Raw genomic sequence first — 19,273 nt, 5'->3', positions numbered from 1 at the left:
TATCCATAGTAAATGCTAGAAGGCAGAAGAATAGTGCTCTCCTAACTGTATTAGAAGAAATTGGATTTCAGGTTGCAGTAGTTTGCCAGCATCTATGTAGAAAGGGAAATAGGATTAATATTTGCCCTTCAGTGGTGGTTACTAAAGGGTAATTCCTGCCTTATATTTTAGGCAGGCTCCCTTTCTGCAGGATTTGCTTTTACATGTACGGTACATCTTTTAATAGATGTTTGAAATGTAAAACTTTTTTTTTTTAAACAAAGCTCACATATACTTTGTGTATGCTCAATCAGATGAAGCAAGAAAGGGAGCAAAACAATCTGGCAACAATGTCAGTCTATCGAGCTTTCTACTTGTATGAAATGTTTAAATTCATTTTGAGTTAAGTGATTAATTCTGACTTTCTCTCCAGCACTGAGACAGTTTCCGAATCTGCTTTACCTCTTAATGGTGTGGCTATGAAGTTCAAGGTTACCCCTGCAGTTCAGAGAAAATCAGACGTTTTTTTCAGTGGCGGGGGGTGGGGAATGCCGTAGCGAGGCTGCTGGTCTAGACCTACATTTGATTAAAGTTTTCCTGCTTTAACTTTGCTGTGCTGGCATTTACTGAGCATGCAGAAGAGTTGTCATTATACAGTTTTGATTTCCCTCCAGAAGTAAAGGCTGCAGCATCAAGTCTTAAGCCCCATGTCACTTCTCATTTCTTAAAACAGTACTTCCACTAAGTCCTTTTGCAAATAGATCCTGCAGGTTGCATCTGTCCTCTTCGGAGTTGCATAGAAATGCTTCGAGTTAGCAAGTTCAAGTTCCCAGCTGGAACCTCCAGTTCCAAAGCGGTTTGTTACTGGTGATGATGCAGTTAACTGCACAACCAAGGCGTTTTAGTTTGAGGTGCCTGCCTTTAACCAACTTTGAGGTAAAGTGCTTTTGGTTCCTTGTATCTTTTCATGTTGACACTTTTCCTTCTTTGATAAGGAGGTCTTGGAGCAATTAGGTAAGTATATTTTCTTAAGTATTGTAGTACAGATTTCTTTAAATACAGATTAAAGAAGTCCATCCTTTTCTCAAACTTAAAACCCCATAAGCCTCTAAAGGCTTCCTGTTGTTATTGCAACTTTTGTTACCAGCGCTATTTCCTCCTTTGTGTTCCGTCTTAGAGGATCAATCCACCTTACCTTACAAGTTATTAATGGTAACTACTACATGAGAAAGCAATAACAGTTACATTTCAACAAAGTGTTGCAGGATAGGATTCTGTTTAGGAACTGTTACTAGAACATGAATAAAGATGATGTCCTATAATTATCAAGTTTATCTTAACTTCTTGACAACTTTGGGGTTACTGGGAGCAGTACAATCAGGTCTTCATTCAGAATTATGAACTCTTTTGGATAACGTATAGCTGGAGGACAAAAATCCACCTTTCTTCTGAGTAGAAGTCTCAGTACTCTAAAAGTAGATCTTCAGGAAAACAGCAGAAATCTTGGCAAGTGAGATTGAAAGAAATCAAATCTGCTTTGCATGTTACACGTGCTTTTAATACAGTCTAATTTCTTCTTTTGATGTGACGCTTTCGTGTAGTTCGTATTTTGAGGATACTTTGCGTATTGAAGCTCTTACATTATCTTGCTTTTTAGTTCTTTGAATGAACAAATCAGAAGATTAACCACATACAAACATAAAACACGGTTTAGTTCTTTAACCTTGACCCATCGGTTAACCCATCTGACGAGAAAGCAAATACAGACTTCTGCTTCTTCGTTTGTCCACTGCTTTCAGCTGTGGCGTAGTTTATCCGATGCTTCAGGGTAACGTAGGTGTGTTCCTGTGCTGGAGCTTCACCCCTTATCTGTTCTCCCCTTATCCGGCGTGCTCCATCCAGCCCTTATCTTCAGTGCCTTACCCTCAGTGCCCCGAGTTTAGGCTAAGCCGCTCTCCCCCTCCGTGTTCGGCCGCGTGCACTCGAAATCTGAGGGCCCCCCGGGGTCCGCTCCCCCCGGAGTCCGCCGGGCGGCGCCCGACACGGCGGCTCCCTGCGCGGCGACATTCAAACGCGCCTCCATCCCGACGCCCCCCGCGCGGGCGGCCCGCCCCCACCCGCCGATTGGCTCTGCTCCGCGCGCCGCCTTCTCCCTATTGGCGCTCGGCGCTTCCCGCCCCGCCCCCGGCTGCTGATTGGCGCTGCCACCCCGAGAGCGGGTGCCCGGAGCGTGCCGGCAGGCGTGCGGCCATGGCGCTGCTGCTGCGCCTCCTGCGGCGGCTGCTGGCGCACCTGGGCTGGCCGCCCGACCAGGTGAGGGGCGCCGGGGGGCGAAGCGGGGGGGCGCGCCTAACGGCTCCGGGCAGCCGTTAGCCGCGGTGCTAACGGCTGCGGTGGCCGTCCCGTGCTCTGTCCGCAGGGCTCGCTCCTGGGGAGCCGCGCGGTCGGCGTGGGCCGTGCCCTGCAGCGCTGCCTGCCCTCGGCTGCCGCCTCCCGCGGGCACCTCCAGCAGCTGCGCGCCGCCCTGAGGAGCTGCGGGCTCAAGGTGCGTCGGGCTCCGTTCGTCCTTGGCCCTCGTGCCGCTGAAGTATGCGGGGTACGGGCTGTGTCTTGGGGGCGTTTTGGAAGCGGGCCGCTAAAACGGGCGTTACTCTTACCCTGACTCTCAGCTTGAGAAGAATATTAGAAAGATACCTTAACCAAACTGCGTTATGCTTAATTGCGTACAGCATTAAGTTATCTAATAACCTCTCGTGTAAAAACCCAGGGCTTCTGTTTTGCTCCTTGGATTAAAAGCTATTCTGATTTCTAGATCATATCTGTTTGGCAAAAAAAGCAATACGGGTCTACACGAAGCGTTGTCCGGAGACTTGGGACAATTCTTTCCCTAGAGCCCTACCCAAGACCTTATTTTCAAGTAAGCGATTTACTGCTATATGTATCCTTACACTATTTAAATTTCCTAGTTCCTTAACGTAGTGACAGCTTTCCTGTGTGTGTTTTGTTTTTTTTTTTTAAGCAAACATAGCTAATGTTTTGCTTACCTTATGCTCACTGTTTTCAGCTTGCTCACAGCACTTCAAAGCTTTTTTTGCCAAGGCAAGATTTTTAATGTGTACTAAATCCAATTTCTCTAGACATGTATATTTGTTTACTTGTTGTCAGCTTGTTCAAGACCCGTGTCCATTGGATTATGATGAGCAAAGCACAGCTCCAGCTCCTGTAGCTCCATCACTTGCTGATGTCCTATGGGTGGCACGTGACGAGGGGCAAGCATTTGCTAGATTCAGGTAAGTAAAAGTACATGCACAGAAAGGGGTAATAGCAGTAACTTGTGTCATCTGTTCTTTTCTCTTCCCCTCCCTCAGCCCTTTCAGGGTTCTAGTTAAACCAGCCCTGCAAACTTTGTTTTTAGGGAGTTCCTGCTCACCTGGAAGTTCTTATAGTGCAGAATATTCTCATCTGAAAGATTTCTGATGCTGAGTATTGTCTTTCCTCTTCCCAATAGCGTGTCAGATGCGTTACTGGTATTTTAACTTGTGTTTAACTTTGCACGTATGTAGTATACCAGGTATAGAAGTCTTCTCCTCTGCCCCTTTCCATTCCTCTAGGGAAAAAATAGAAATTAGTTTTACTATTCTTCTACAGGATATGTTCAAAGTCAGAGGATTAGTTGGAGAGCTAAAAGCAAGATAAAGATTTGGATACTTCTGTGTTCGCGTCTATGTTGGATAATGTAATTGTACTTCATACTGGCATGTGTTTGTCCATGATCTTTGTGTACTGCCTGCTGGTAATGAAATTACGAGACATTAATAAAAAGTGTGTCATCTGAATTTGTTAGAGAAGTTGTGATATAGTTGTGTTTCATTTTAGGATTCCTCAGCTGTTACTATCAAATTATCAAAGTTTTTGTAGCAGCTGCAAAATCTTAAAAGTGTAAGTGTATTGTTAAAAGGAACTCTGGCCTGTTTTATCCTGCTTGGTGCTGCTTACAGCAAGTCTAACTCACAGATCCACAGAACTTCATTTTTCTGTTGTTTCCATTCTTTCTTCCTCCTCCTCTTCTGACTCAGTGGGATGTTTTTCAAGGACAAGTGTTGTAATCTATATCTCTTCCTTCTGAGCCAGTGAGATTTTTTTTTTTCAAATCAGAAAACGTGCAGATGTGGTTTGAAGTAAAAGGATGATGCTGAGCGTAGCAAAAAAAAAAAAGTCTGGTTTTGTTTAGTCAAAGGTTAGTGGATTTGGAATAAATAAAGTGAATTTAATTTCTTCCTTTCATAGTCTCATTCTGATAGTTTGAGTTTATGCTCATTCTGTATTAAAGGTATTTCTGCAGGCACAGCCTTGAAACAAACTTTAAAATTGAAACCTGAGACTTGTAAGCGTGATTCTTTAACGCTGTGTTCAATATGTAGCTTATAGAAGATAAGGTTTGAATATGAATATTATGAATATTATGAATAGCTAAGCGTTTTCTTAAATAGCTTGCAAATTTTATGTCTTGCTGAACGATGATAACTTGCTTGGACAGACACTGAAGAAATCTTGAGATTTCTTTTGCTGGCTGAACCTTTTAAACTACGTCTTTTGTTCCTTTCTAGGACTGAATTATGGAGAAAAGAAAAAAGTACAGCTTATCGTGACTTACATCCATCTATAGATTCCATACCAGGTGTTCCAAAAAACAGTATACAAAAAGACAGTCTTGTTGATCGAGCAGCACTTCAGAAAATTTCTGCGCTTGAAGATGAGCTGACTTTTCTTCGTGCTCAGATTGCCACGATTGTTGCAGCACATACGCTGGGAAACATCCCATCACGTAAGCCTTTCTGGTTTGAAGCACACCAATTTTCCTTTTCTGCCTCAGAGGTCTTGTTCAAATCTAACCATGTCTCAGATACTGATATAAAACATTTCTAACTTCTTCAACTGAAGTTATGCCAACAAAATTTACTGAATGTAATTTTTTTCACCGTTTGTGCCCTTTGTTTCCCCCCTTTGCTTTCACTCTTCTTTTTATGGCCAGCTTGCTGACTGAATGCAGTTGATCCTAAGTGATCTTTATATTCTTTTCCATGTTTGTGAAGGAACTTAGTAACAACGCTATTAATAAACCACCAATTACTGTTTTTGTTTTTGTTTTTTTTTTTTTTAAAAAAAAAAAACAAACCTTAGACTTGTGTAACATTTCTGACAAGTTATCAAAATACTGGATAAAAATATAAGGAATTCAAGCTCAGGACTTAAATTGCAATTTAAATTGCAATGCCTAATTTTAAATGCTTTAAATTTAAATGCAGCAAATAGATGTCTAACCACCACTGGAGTATCTAAGGTAGTTGGTCTACAATATGAACTTCAATCTTGTGATTTTTTTTTTCCCTTAAGTTTTGAGGTCACAATTGTCTTGTATACCAACCCCACTGTGGCTGTTGAAACATTTGAACTGATATGAGAAGGTTCAGGGGCCTCTGTGCTTCAACTTTGTTGTTCTGCTGTCACGTTTTGTCTCTTCTCCATTGCACTCTGTATGCAGTTTTATAGTCTGATTTATGTGCTTTGTGGTTTTCTTTGCTGTTGCTTTATCTGGGTTATTCTAACCTTCAGACCATTGAGAATGAACTATGTGTAGTTGCAAGCTGCTTTCTGTTGCGGGTTTCTGATTTATCTAGTGCATAGATCAAAGATGCATCAGAGCAGCCCAGACCACCTCAAATCCATTATTTCATGTGTTCTGAGTCTGTGGCTTTGAAATCAAAATTGGGTTTGGTTTTAAATGTAATTGTTTTCTTCCGTGGTATAATGTGTGAGGTGTGTAAGAAAGTGCTTTTAGAGGGCCGCCTTATCTTGACTTAAAACAGTCATACAAGACGTTGCTTGGTATTGTTAATTGCTAAGGTACTACAGACTATTGAAAATAAAATCCCTGTTTTTCTTTCGACTGCATCCAGAAGCCTTTAAAACATTCAGCCTTCCAGATGGATCTTACCCAGTGCCAGCCATGACTTCTACGCCATTGTCCGTCTCTCACAATCACTTTGTAATTCCTTCGCCGCCTCCGCTCCCTTCTGGTGCACCATCTGCTGTTGGTGCTAGTAATTCAGCAATTGAACTCATAAAACAACGGCGTGCTGCAAGAAACAGTGCTTCGACTACAGCTGATAGTGCTGGTCACCAGAGGACAAAGAACATTCCTGGTATGATGGATGTTTTGAAAGACCTAAACAAAGTTCAGTTGCGTGCTACTGAGAGGTAGGTTGGAATTCAACTTGTGTCTGAGCTATCTAAGGCTGTGTAACCGTTACAGCATTTGAGTATAAGCAGAGAAAACCAAGATGAAACAAATCATTTAACATGCAGCTACTGCTGACAGACTGAAGTTGGCAATGTTTAAGTTCACGGTTTGGAATGTGACATGGCTTTCAGATGCGTTTGAAAAATGCTGAGCATCGCAGCATTTAAAACTGGTCTCCTGCACTAGTATACAAATCTCAGGTTGTTTGCATTTGTGTGTGTGCGTGACTTTTGTGTCCCTTTTTTTGTTGAGACTGGGTCTATCTGAAAATCACTTAAGTTACCTACACAATCACAGGAAACTGATCTGAACAAATACACTTTTCTTATTCACCGTGAAAGGACACTGAAAAAGTGTCTTAACATATCCAAAATATTCTGATACTACCTTCAAAGTGTTAAAGCAAATATGTGCTGTATCTTACTGAAAGTGTGTCATGAATTTAAATAGTCCAATTGGATTGAGATATTTTTCATGGTATGCCATCTTGATTTTAAGAACAGTTGACCTTACCAAAATGCTTTAGTAAAGACTGTAATACCTCTTCGTGTCAGTGTTGGTCTGCTGTGCTAGATGTGATACAAGTTGTCAGATGTCTTTTCTGAACTTCTGGAGCTGGAAAAGTATGCAAGAAAAATTGAATCTCTACTGAATAATAAAGACTCTTAACGTGGGAAGAATGTCACCAAAAATGATTGCGCTCTTATTTCAGCACTTCCTTAAGTGTGAGTTTTATCCCTGAAAATACTTAGCACAAGGCTTGGACAAATTATCTATATACAATTCTGGAGCATACCTTCATGCTTCTGATGATATATTTACACAGTAAGTAAAGCAAATACAAACTGCACTAAGGTAAAACTATTTCTTGATGTTTCCTTCCATGTATGGTGAAAGAAGAGAGCAAAATGTTTGTAACAACAGTTTTAACCGCCATCATGTTGAGCAGGGGCAAGCTGAGTAGGAAATGATAGGTGTGCATAGGAAACGCTATGGGATTTAGACATCTACCTGAATACTGAAGGTAGAACTTCACTGCCAGACTTGAGCTTACTGCTGTCATTGTGCGTTAGCAGCAACTCGTTGGTCTGGAAATCACACTTTCTGCTAGCACAAGTGTGCGTATATCTAGATTTGTTTCAAATATCTCAGTACTTAGGATGTTTTTTATGATTATTTTCTTGGCCTAGTCGCTAATTTCTATCTTTGATAGGCTTAGGGGTGCTAGGTGCTGTTTTGATTTTGTGGGTTTTGCAGTCTTTTGATTTTGTTGAGAACACTTTTTCATAAATTAAATTAGAATCGTAGAATGGCCTGGGTTGGAAAGGAGCTCAAAGATCATGTAGTTCCAACCCCCTGCCATGGGCAGGGACGCCACCCGCTAGATCAGGTTGCTCAGTCTTGAGTCTAACCTGGTCTTGAACACCTGCAGGGATATGGGGCATCTACAACCTCTCTGGGCAACCTGTGCCAGTGCCTCACCACGCTCTGAGTGAAGAATTTCCTTCTACCCTCTAATCTAAATCTCCCCTCTTTAGTTTAAAAACATTCCCCCTTGTCCTGTCATTATTCAGTTGAGGAAAGAGTCCTTCTTCATCCTTTTTATAAGACCCCTGGAAGTATTGATAGGCTGCGAAGTACAAAGTACTTTTTCTAATTCTTGTCTATAAACGTTTTGTATTTGTATGTTCAGTTGCTTGCTTGGAGAGAAAAACTCTTTGAAGCCTTTGTGCTAAATTTGATAATTTTTTTTTTTTGATGACGAAACTCAAGTTAAATGTGTTCTGTAAATGAATGGGACTTTCTGGTCCCCTGGATGAATATTTGACTTAAATGAAGTGTTTTTTGTTTTTTGTTTTTTTTTAATATAATTACTCTGAGAAATTTTGTAACTCTTTTTTTTTTTCTTCTAAGACTACAGGAAGGCATACTGTTCTGAACTGAAAATTAATGAAATTTAAGTCAAATTATGTTGTAAAAGGTTATGAAATACGTTAGTAGGAATCTCCAACTAATACGTCTTAATATAGCTTATGAATGAAACCTGCTATGCAAACTGTACTTTTTTTTTTTTCTTTTGCATTACTTTAGCACTATTTGTTGATTTGTCACTTTTCTTTAAGGAACAGCATCAAGTTTTATTTTTGAACTAAGAATCTGGCTGATAAGTTGTTAGGTGTACTGTTGTTAGCCCTGTTAGCCCTGTCTGGTTAATTGCTATAAAACAACATAAGCAGCATTATTTGTGCGATCAAGGATTTATAGGATGAAGATGTATACAAAAGTTGTCTCATGGGATTTTAGATCACTAAGCACAAGATTAAGGTCGGGAGATAATAAATTTTCTTTCTTTGTAGGTCACCTGGAGGCACTCCTCTTTCTAAACCCAAAAAAAGGCTAAGTTCAGACTGGGATCCAGTTGCTATACTAACTCATGCACTGAAACAGAAATTTGCACATAAATTTGAAGATGATGATGATTCACTGGACAAAGAAAATAGATCTTTTGATAGCTCCCCGTTTTCTAGTCCAGAGATCCCACTGGTATGTTTTTATATAAGAACATGTTTTTATATTCTTGAAATGACTGCAATTTTCATGGATAGTAGCAAGGTTTTTGAGTCTACAACTTTTCTACAATGATTTTAAGCCATCAGCTTAGTTGTTTTTTTTTTTTTTTTTTTCCAAGTATAATCAAGGCAGAGAATCCCAACTATTTATTATTATGAATGGATTTAGGCCGGTAAATGCTTTTCTAGATGCACCAAGAGGAAAAAAGCTAGACTGACTTTAAAAACTCAGCTCGTCGTTGGTTGAACTGTGGACGTTTGCTTGATAGTAACTAGCAGGCATTTGCATGTGGAAACGGTATGTGCAGTTAGTAATACCGACTATTAAATTGCCGACTAATTTTACAAACAAAGATGCCAGGAAGGTAACAGAGGTCAGCCTAGCATGTGCTGTGTGTTCAGAAAACAAAGCATTAGGTTTAGTGTCTTCCCTCTTGTGCAAGCATCATTTCCACATGATCTGCATCTTTATTCTGAATAAAGATTCTGAACATTGTTGCAGAGCCCCTGAAAAATACAGTTCTTTGCTATGAACAAGATGCTGGGTTCTGTAGAGCAGTCCGCAAGCTACTTTAACTTCTGCAGTCCAGCAGTACTGGTGGTTATTCACTAGAGACATCTGTAAACCTCAGAGCTGCTTAGATGAGACAGATAGAAATAGGTGGAAGTAATTTAAACCATCTCTCTCTGCTTAGCAATTATATCTTTTCATCTGTGAAATGAGCGAGATAAAGAATCTTATTTGGCACTGTTTTTTTTGTTGTTTTTTTTTAGCCTAATGGAGGAAAATAGTATTGGAAAACATGTGATGGAAATCCAGACATTCTTTGAAGGCTGCAGCTATACTCATGGCTAGTTGCATGACTGAAAATTTAAAGAAAACTAAGATGTGTGTTTCTTTTTCCCGCTATAACAATTCTTTGAAAAACTTCAGCTGGCACAGATTTTTGCAAGGAAAATGTAGCATTTATTTTATACACTGTAATGAGTCATCTTCTCTTGTACAGCCTATATAAATTTCCCTGTGACTTTTTTTAAGGAAAAATTGGAAACTTGTAAAAAGCAAACAAACAAAACAGCTAGGCTTACGTTTTGGATGCTACAGACCATTGCATTGTATAGCTAACATACCTGATTCTAGATATGAAGATTGAAGTTAGATCCTGGAAGAGCTTGTTTATGAATCATCTTTTGTTCCAGAATCTAACAGCTAAATTATAAAGCCTGAAAGAAGGATTAAGGCCAGCATGTTCAGGAGCAGATGAAGGAAGATGGACTTTTCTGGTTGAAACAGGGGCTTGATTGCATGATCATGCTTATTTTAATTGTTTATCCTTGAGTGTTCTGAAGAATAAACGCATGTAAAGCAATTTCACGGGCTTATTATCTTATTCATCCTAGGTTAAGTGAAATGCATAAATTCTCCCAAAGTACCTTTAAACAGCTTCTCCTTCAGTTGTCTTGGATATAATTGTATCTAATTCCATCCCTCCTGGCCAGGTTGGACGTTGCAGCCTGAAGTCAAATGCAAATTCTAGCCTCATAAGAACTGATGAAGTTAAACAAGTATCAACGTGGAAAGTGAGAGCTCAAATTTAACTGATGGAGACTTCTGAGGAAACTTCGTAGTGTGTGTAAGTGGCAGGCCCACTCTGTGAAACTGCTGTAATATGTTCTAGAATGTATCTGTCCTATGCTGTTAACGTTTGGGTTGTAGGGCTTGTGAAACTGCCTCTTCCTTCTCTTTAGTTTCCCAGCAGCCAAACTTGTGAATGTGACGCTTTGTGAGAAGCACACAACCAAAAAAAAAAGGGGGGGTTTGTTACTATGGAGCACTGTGTCTGAAACCTGGGAAACTGAGAAACGCAGGAAAGAAATGTTTGTGAAAGAAAGGTAATTATTTGTGTGGCAGCTTAGGTGAGCACTGTCTCTGTACTTCACTGTAAATACTGAAGAAGTGTAAACTTCTGGAGTGTGTTGTGTATAGCTGGCTGTATATAACTAATGGTAGCTAATACTGTGATAAAGTTTCCTCAGTTTTCTTTGCAGTCTACTAATGTAACTCCTTATTTCACGTGCAAGCAGTGTTCTAATTTGTCTTGAGTCAGTAGAGAAACTTTCATGTTTGTGAAACTTTGTCTTGCTGTAAGTATGCTACATGCTGTCTGTTAAATGCCTATAATATGGAGGAATTTTTCTTTTGAGACAAAAAAGACCTTGTAGAGAGATCTGCTAGCACATAGTCTAAATTCCATGTGTAAATAAACATTAATTGTATTGTCTCTCTGGCTTCTCTGTATAAAGTCTGTTTCATTCACAGAGTTTATAAAATAAAATTTCCTTTGTGTCATAGGTGTGTGTGGTAGTGACATTTTGTGTTGTGGAGTCTCTTGTATCTTAAGACCTGACCATGTTATAAAACTTCTTAATTTATTTTAGATAAATTAAAGAGCTTACTTTTTTCCTGTTAGAGGACTTGGAGTCTCTTGTTTACAAATTTGTTGTGATCCACTGCTTACGATAGCTGCCTTCACTTAATCTTTTGTCTAATGATCCAAATGTGTAAAAAAACCAAAATCTTATCAATTGAACTATGGATTGTGTCCCTTGTATGTACTGTGCACCTTCTATTTTCCTACCTTCTTACAGAGTAGAATGACATCTGGATTCCCTGTTACTGCCAAGTCTTATTTGCACAATTATTAGAAGTAACTGTTCAAATACCATACTTTTGTTTTAATTTCATAAGTTACCTTTTGACTAAAATTGGAGCTCATGACTTAACTATTGCCCTGTTTTCAGCTGGGAGGCTGGGTGTTTAACTGCAACAACTACTTTGTTTCTTAAATCATGTCTCCTAGATGTTTTTTCTTGAATTTGGTGATTTTTAAACTTTATGACATTCTCTCATTCCTTTCACAGTCCATAACAGCCTGACCTTACCTTTCTCTCTGCTTCTAAAATATGCATTTTCTACATTCTCTACCTGAACTTCAGAACTGCTGTGAAATCCACACAGAATAGCCAGCTTGGCCCTCTGCTTAGTAATCTTAACCTCCTCTGTCAAAGCTTTCAGTTGTCTTTTGTCTGCTGCTCTGGTCTTTGAAATACTAGGGCAGCAGGGAACAACTGTGAAGGAAGTCCATGAGCACCTGCAAAAGAGGATATGAGGGCAAGTGGGTCCTGTTGAGAGTAAAGCTTGTGAAAGAGCTCCCTTTTTTCAGCGTATGAAGAGGTGGAGCAAGCTCCCTCTTCTGCTATGTCAGCCCTCACAGAGCCAGGGCCTCCCTGCATTTGTGACCATTCTCTTGAGACTGACGAATGTGAAGGTGGAATTCCTGCTGTGAGAGACTTCGTTAATCTGGAAAGCTCTGGACAGTGTAGTCGTCTTTTCTATGTCAATTGCTTTATGTGATCGGCGGTTTCTTTTCTTTGGGAAGAACTATTAGTTTGGACTCTGTGTGTATATCTTCTGTTCTCTCCAGACTGCAGTTCACAGCACGGATTTTGGATTTGAAAGTGGATTCCCATGACTTTAGAAAGAAATTCTCTCCGCAATTTCTCTTGGTGTCACTTAAGCCAAGTATCTAGTGTCAGACTTCAGAAACATCTATAAATTTTAATGAGCTGTTTGGCCCTCCAGGTTATTGGGTAGTATCTCTGATTTTTGTGTCAAAGTGAATTGTGCTACTACGAAGTAGTCTGTATAGTTGGTATGCTTCCTTAGAGGTGTGGGGGAAAGTCATGGCCCTGTGTTGGATTTTTTTGTTCCCCAGCTATGTACCACCTATGTACATTAAGAGAACAGATTCTTTGTTTTATGTAGTTCCAGGTGTAAATTTGATGAGGCAATGAACCCTGGCATACCTTGAGGAGTCTGGGGGAGATATCTACTAACATCTGACAGTTTTCGATATCAAGAAGTTGCAAAATTTACAGTGATGTTCAGTAATGAAAATGCAAGCACCCCTTGCAGAGGAGATTTTTCTCCCTTTCAGAATGAATGAGACTTAGCTTTATCGCTTACTTTCTTTGACCAGAACATCTGTATCAACAACTTGGAAGCAACTTAATGTTCTCTAAGGTTATCTGTGCCCTGCTTACCTACAAATAAACTTCTCTACGTTTGGTCCCTGGATGAACTGCTCAGTGGCAATACAACTCCCAGCAATAGGAGGTGGTGGGTGAGGAGACTCAGGAGGATGTTCCAACAGACCAATACAGCATGTGATCTCTCGTATCTAAAGAAGTCTGGAAAAACATATTCTATCATTCCTGAGGAGATTTTGGGTGGGATTTCTCATCCAGGAGTTGCTGGGAGGTCTCTGGAATAAAAATTATTTTCCTCAGTAGAAAACCTGTGAAAGACCTATAGTATATCTAATTTTTCAATTGATAAAACCGAAACAAGATTTATTTTTTTTCCCCAAATGTTTTGAGTAAATAGGGCTAGAAGGGAAAGTGCAATGTGGCTGAGTAAAAGCACTCTAACGATTTTTCCCTAGGAGACTCTAAGAGATTTATATTTTGCATCTGAGCTTCCCATTGCAAGGAGACTAATAAGTAACATTACCTGAACTGTAAGAATATCACTTTTGCTGACAAGTTCCCGTAAGATACGAGACCTGTCTTGATAGTTATTACCTGTGATGAGCAACTTATGTGTAGCTTGTCATGTTTGTCTTTTTAGCTACAGAGTATGGAGGAAAAGCACAGCTGAGAATGTGCAACAGTATCCGCTGCCCTCAGTCTATTCCTCTTTTCAGGAACTGATTGCATTGTTCTTTAGTCCTACTAAAATAATTATATACGTGGCTCTTGCAAAAACCTAATTGACAAAGGTATCTTGTTAAAAAGGTTAGACTTTGCCTTTCTGATCTGAACTCTTGGGGTAAGTCCTGCAGGCAAATAACTGTTTAGTAACAGCGCTAGTAAGGCCTTCAACCAGATTTCACTTCTGCTTTATCTGAAATCTGTTTACTAGTGGTTCTACGTGTCGTGGAGACATTCATGATCTTGATTCCTACGATAGTTTCAGAGAACAGATCCCCAGGTAACCTGATAATATGTTTTTCACAGTGACACTGGCTTCAGCTACATCTGTATTACCTTTTGGGTTTATCTAAATCCATGAATTACGTGTATGATTCTTCAGAGCATTGTTTTTGCATGCTTGTGTGAAACTTGAAAAGTTTGCAGATTCTGTTCCAATACTTAAGACTGCCACTGTTTGTCTGAAAGAAAAATAGAAAAAAACTAAGCCTTCATCAAGCTTTCCAGTGGTCAAAATAGGCGTTATAATCCCTCTGGCATGAGAGAAATAAGTGAAAATTTGACATTCAGATTATCCTCAGTCATTGGCGTGATTTGAGTCAGCAACTTGTGGTTAAAGAGTTGCTTTAAGATGCAAGACCTTATTATTACAACTCTAAGTGAGAAAATACAGTTGTTGTTTTCCTGAACAGTATTGTCCTCAATATTAGCAATTCAAATTTTTTTTTTCTCTTTCTCAGGCATTAGTATTCATGATGCTGACCAGTTTGGCATTGAGACTGTATTGCTATGTACAGTCTTATGTATAGTTTAATAAGTATTAATAAAGAATAACTTTATTTTTTTTATTTGTTCATTTAGACATTGAGATTTTATAATAAATCCCTTCATTTTGTAAATATAAAAATGGTTATAAAATATTAAAAAATGTTCTTCAACATAATTTATTAATAACATTATAAAATCACAATTAGAGTAAGTTACTCAATATACAAGGTCAGCTAACTTCAGGTGAAATGTCTTGACAATTGTGCAAAGGTTTTTGAAAAGAACTGATGCGAACAACAGTTCCTTTAGGGATTTGATTCAGCCTTGAAGACTTGACGGTTCTCTTAAAGTTTTAATGACAAACCTCTAGAATTTGAAAACTGACAGGGTTCAAGACTAAAACCAAGCAGGTTTTCACATACATGTATTTTTTATCCTACTTTATATGCCTGACATTTTATAAATTTCTCTTCATGTGTCAGCCCACAGCTCATTCTTTTCCCTTTTATCTTGTTTAGGAAAATTATTGCCAGATACAGAAAATGCTTCTTGAAACTTTTGAAGTGTAAGTCTAGGCATTAATTACCAAATTCTTTCGAAGTACCTTTAAAGTGAACTTTTCATAATTGACTTTGTAGAGACTAAATGGTAGTTAAAAGATTTATAAGACTAAAAGGACACTAACTCCTATTAAAATTATTGATTTTGTGTCTTGATTCTGTTTGAGTTCCAGACTACTGAACCGATTCATATTTTTGGAGGTATTTTGAAGGAACATAATACCCTTTATCAGTTCTATTTTAAAGCTCAAACTTTTGCTTCTTTTTCTTTTCAAAAACTTTTGAAAATCTTTTTTCATGGATAAAATCTACACAAGGTGGGTGTGCGCTTCTTATTCAGTTATATTTTTGCTGTACTTACATAATTTAGTATAATTTATCAGCGAAGCCATTGTTGTGTTTCTTCAACAAAAGTACTAAATTTTTTTCCTTTGTTACACAACTGCTGGCATGCAATAGCATATATTTTTGTAGAATATACATATTGTAGTTATATTCCATTCAGATAACTGACCAACCTCTTGTCTCAATATTTCTTCCTTGGTTAGCACAGTCAGACTGTCTTCCTTGGACACTGTCTCCTTTAAGATTTACTGTTTCTAAACTAAAGGTTATTAAAAGAGAATATTAATCCTCAGGGGGTAAAAGAAACATATTAAAAATAAGAAGAGAGCAGCTGTTATAAAAAAGCACATTTAAACCATCAGGTTCATCAGCAAGTATGTTGGCTTTAATTAACAAAAATAGATCTGCCGCTGAGAAACTGGAAGTAGGTAAATTTCATAGTGATAGATATGTGAGCTTCCTTCAGAGACCCTCACTGTACTTAAAATTATCCAATTTAATTTCAAAGATTTGTGTGGTAAGTATGTAGCTTAACTAGAAGGAATAGGATACCTGCTGTAAATCACCGATGGATGTATAAAGAGGGAAAATTTTCACTTTTCATATATTGTTGAAGTATGAAGCTGAAGCTACTGTAAAATGTATAACAAAAAAGGACAAGCATCGGAAAGTAAGTATAGAATAGATTTTTTAAGAAAAAGAAGAATCTAAAAAAGTTATCAAAAATAATGGACATGGTGTGGGAAAGAAAAACTCAAGTTATAAAAAGAAAAAAGACATGGACTATGTCTTGTTACATTTATCTGTTTATATAAATAATTCTGGTTTTATTTCTTGCAGTTTGACTGACAAATCAAAGAATCACAGAATAGCCGAGGTTGGAAGGGACCTCTGAAGATCAACTAGTCCAACCCCCTACCGAGCAGGATCACCTAGAGCACATTGTGCAGGATGGCATCCAGGTGAGTTTTGAATATCTCCAGAGAATGAGACTCCACAGCCTCTCTGGGCTACCTGTTCCAGTGCTCTGTCACCCTCACAGTAAAGAAGTGCCCTCTCATATTCAGCCGGGACTTCCTGTGCTTCAGTTTGTGCCTGTTGCCTGTTGTCCTGTCACTGGGCACAACTGAAAAGAGACTGGCTCCACCCTCTTGACACTCTCCCCTCTGATATTTATATACATTAATGAGGTCTCCCCTTAGTCTTCTCTTTTCAGGCTAAACAGGCGCAGCTCTCTCAGCCTGTCCTTGTATGACAGGTGCTCCAGTCCTCTCATCATCTTCGTAGCCCTCCTCCGAACTAGCTCCAGTAGCTCCATGTAACTCTTGTACTGGGGAGCCCTGAACTGGACACAGTACTCCAGGTGTGGCCTCAGCAGGGCAGAGTAGAGGGGGAGGATCACCTCCCTTGACCTGCTGGCAACACTCTTCTGAATGCACCCCAGGATACCTTTGGCCTTCCTGGCCACAAGGGCACATTGCTGACTCATGGTCAGCCTGCTGTCCACCAGGACTCCCAGGTCCCTCTCTGCAGAGCTGCTCTCCAGCAGGTCAGCCCCCAGTCTGTACTGGGGCTTAGGGTTATACCTCCCTAGGTGCAGGAACCTGCACTTGCCCTTGTTGAACTTGATGAGGTTCCTCTTGGCCCAACCCTCCAGCCTGTCAAGGTCCCTCTGAAAGGCAGCGCAGCACTCTGGAGTATCATCCACTCCTCCGAGCTTTGTGTTGTCAGCAAACTGGCTGAGGGTGCACTCCATTCCATCATCCAGATCGCTGATGAGTAAGTTGAACAAGACTGGACCCAGTACTGACCCCTGGGGGACACCGCTAGCTACAGGCCTCCAAGAACGGCTTGGGTTGGAAGGGACCTTAAAGATCATCTAACTCCAACCCCGCTGCCATAGGCAGGGATGCCACCCACCAGATCAGCTTGGCCACGGCCCCATCCAGCCTGGCCTTGAACACCTCCAGGGATGGGGCATCCACAGCTTCTCTGGGCAACCTGTGCCTCACCACCCTTCTACAGTGAAGAATTTCCTCCTAATGCCTATTCTATCCTCTTCTGGTTTAAGACCATTCCCCCTTGTCCTATGCCTTCTTATGGGTAAGAGGTATAAATGGTATAAAACAGGCCTGCTTTTTACCCCAGATGAAGCTCCTTTCGTCTGAGAAGCTTCCTGTGCTGCTCTGTGGAGAGCAGCCCATGCTGCAGCAGTCAGCTCCTGAAGGACTGCACCCTGTGGTACGGCTCCTGGGCTGGCAGTTCTCAGGCCATCAGACATTCCTTCTGCCACAGGCTCAGGAGATGTTTCCTCTCAGCGTTTTTCCAGTTAGGGCATGGCCACCCTTATGGCTGCTGCCCTCACCCAGTTGCCCAATCTCATGATAATTTCCCATCCCCCCAATGACTTCCATCTGGGTTGCTTTTTAGGATTTATTTATGTTTTTTCCTTAAACACGGGGCCCAGCCTGGCGGCCTGCATGGTCACCAGCCCCTGGCTCCTCCTGCTGGGCCCTACGCAGCCACGATGTGTCCCCAGCATTGGTGTTCAGTGGGGACCGGGACCGTCTGCGCCCATCCTGCTCCCAGTGCCAGGAGAAGCTGCGGACGAGCTGTCATGGCATGGAGGGGCTTTGCTCCCTTCGCCTGGGCGAGACACTGCGGGACTGGTAGCTGGAGGGGCTCCACCGCCACTGCTGCCGCCGCCGCCCCAGCCCTGCGTTGCGTTGGGCCCTTCCCCGAGGCTGGCGAGCCGAGGCATCCCTCACAGGGTGAGGCACCAGCCTCACGATGGCCAAGATGGGCCGGCAGCAGAGCGGGCAGGTGGCTCTGTGGGCGGCCCACAGCTGGATGCACTCCCTGCAGAAGGAGTGCCCGCAGGGGTCCACGCGAGCTGCATCAGCCAGCGGGCCCAAGCAGATGGTGCATGACTCCTCTCTGGGGGCCTCCGCTGGCAGCTCCTGGTGTGCCTGGCTCATGGTGCCTGCCTCTGTCGTGGCGTGGAGGTGATCGTCTTCTGTGGGATGCTGCTCTTATGACAAGCAGGTATCAAGCACCTCCGGTCGTCAGCACCTCCCTCGCGGGTCTCTGGCAGAATCTCAAAGAGTCGCGGCCCACCAGCAGCACGTTGACGCCTTGCACTCCACCAGGAAGACCTTGATGCCTTGCCTGCAAGCAGAGGGACCACAATATCTTATGTGCCACCAGAAGGAGCTTGACATCTTGAGTTCCACCAGAAGGACCAGGGTGCCTCACCTGCCACGCAAAAGGATCTCGCGTTTCTCATGCCACAGGAAGGATGTCTCGTGTGCCACCGGAATGACCTCGACGTCACGCCTTCCACTAGCAACACTTCCAACTCTCACCTTCCAGCAGTAGGATCTCAACCTCTTGAGTGCCACCAGCTGGACTGGACGCAGGCTGGACGCTCAGGCTACTTATGGCCAGCTGCCTTTTGTGAGGCCATAGGGTGACAGTGACACTCTGGTGACATCACAAGGCTCTTGGGGTGCCCCTGATGGCAGCACTTAGGGAATTAACGTGACTGTTGTGAGAAAATGCTGACATGAAATGGGTGCTCCAAGCTGACGAGAGCAACATCTGCCAGGCTGGGGTCCAGGCCGGGAGCTTGTCCTTTGGCCTGGGAACTGCGCCTGGGAGCCAGGGATGTCCTTGATGTGCAGCTGGACACCTGGGCACCGGAGACATCCTGAAGAGACAATCAAGGAGGACATAACAAGAATCTGAGGAACAACTTATTACCTGGTAAGGTGATACAGAGCCTGGGCATGAGGAAATTGGCCCAATAAAGTGGGAACATGCATGAGAAATCAAGAGTTGTTTAAAGAATATCAGGAACATCATCAGCTATTGGCTGTCCAAGGAGGATAGTAGAAATGAACAGCATCTCTTGGTTACCTGAAGTGGTGGTGTCATAATAGAATCGTCACAGAACCACAAAATCACAGAATGGGCAG

General features: G+C 41.5%; 1 protein-coding gene across 6 annotated transcripts; it reads left to right on the top strand.

The window, feature by feature from the left end:
* The first annotated feature begins 2,191 nt into the window (after window positions 1-2,191).
* MTFR2 (mitochondrial fission regulator 2) lies at window positions 2,192-11,320 on the top strand. 6 transcript variants are annotated; one of them, XM_035538330.2, is made up of 8 exons: window positions 2,192-2,292; window positions 2,399-2,524; window positions 2,792-2,896; window positions 3,145-3,269; window positions 4,587-4,804; window positions 5,937-6,237; window positions 8,638-8,824; window positions 10,351-11,320. In XM_035538330.2, the coding sequence occupies exons 1-8, from the start codon at window positions 2,230-2,232 to the stop codon at window positions 10,447-10,449; spliced, it is 1,224 nt and encodes a 407-aa protein (XP_035394223.1). In that variant the 5' UTR covers window positions 2,192-2,229; the 3' UTR covers window positions 10,450-11,320. The 6 variants fall into 6 exon arrangements, with proteins under 6 accessions (XP_035394223.1, XP_035394225.1, XP_035394222.1 ...); XM_035538332.2 differs by having other exon boundaries at window positions 9,625-11,320; XM_035538329.2 differs by having other exon boundaries at window positions 2,399-2,566.
* The last annotated feature ends 7,953 nt before the right edge of the window (window positions 11,321-19,273 follow it).

Source organism: Cygnus atratus, chromosome 3 (assembly GCF_013377495.2).
Source record: "Cygnus atratus isolate AKBS03 ecotype Queensland, Australia chromosome 3, CAtr_DNAZoo_HiC_assembly, whole genome shotgun sequence".
Lineage (NCBI taxonomy): Eukaryota > Metazoa > Chordata > Aves > Anseriformes > Anatidae > Cygnus > Cygnus atratus.
The sequence above is the reverse complement of the archived record's forward strand: the minus strand, read 5'-3'. Positions and strand labels throughout refer to the sequence as shown.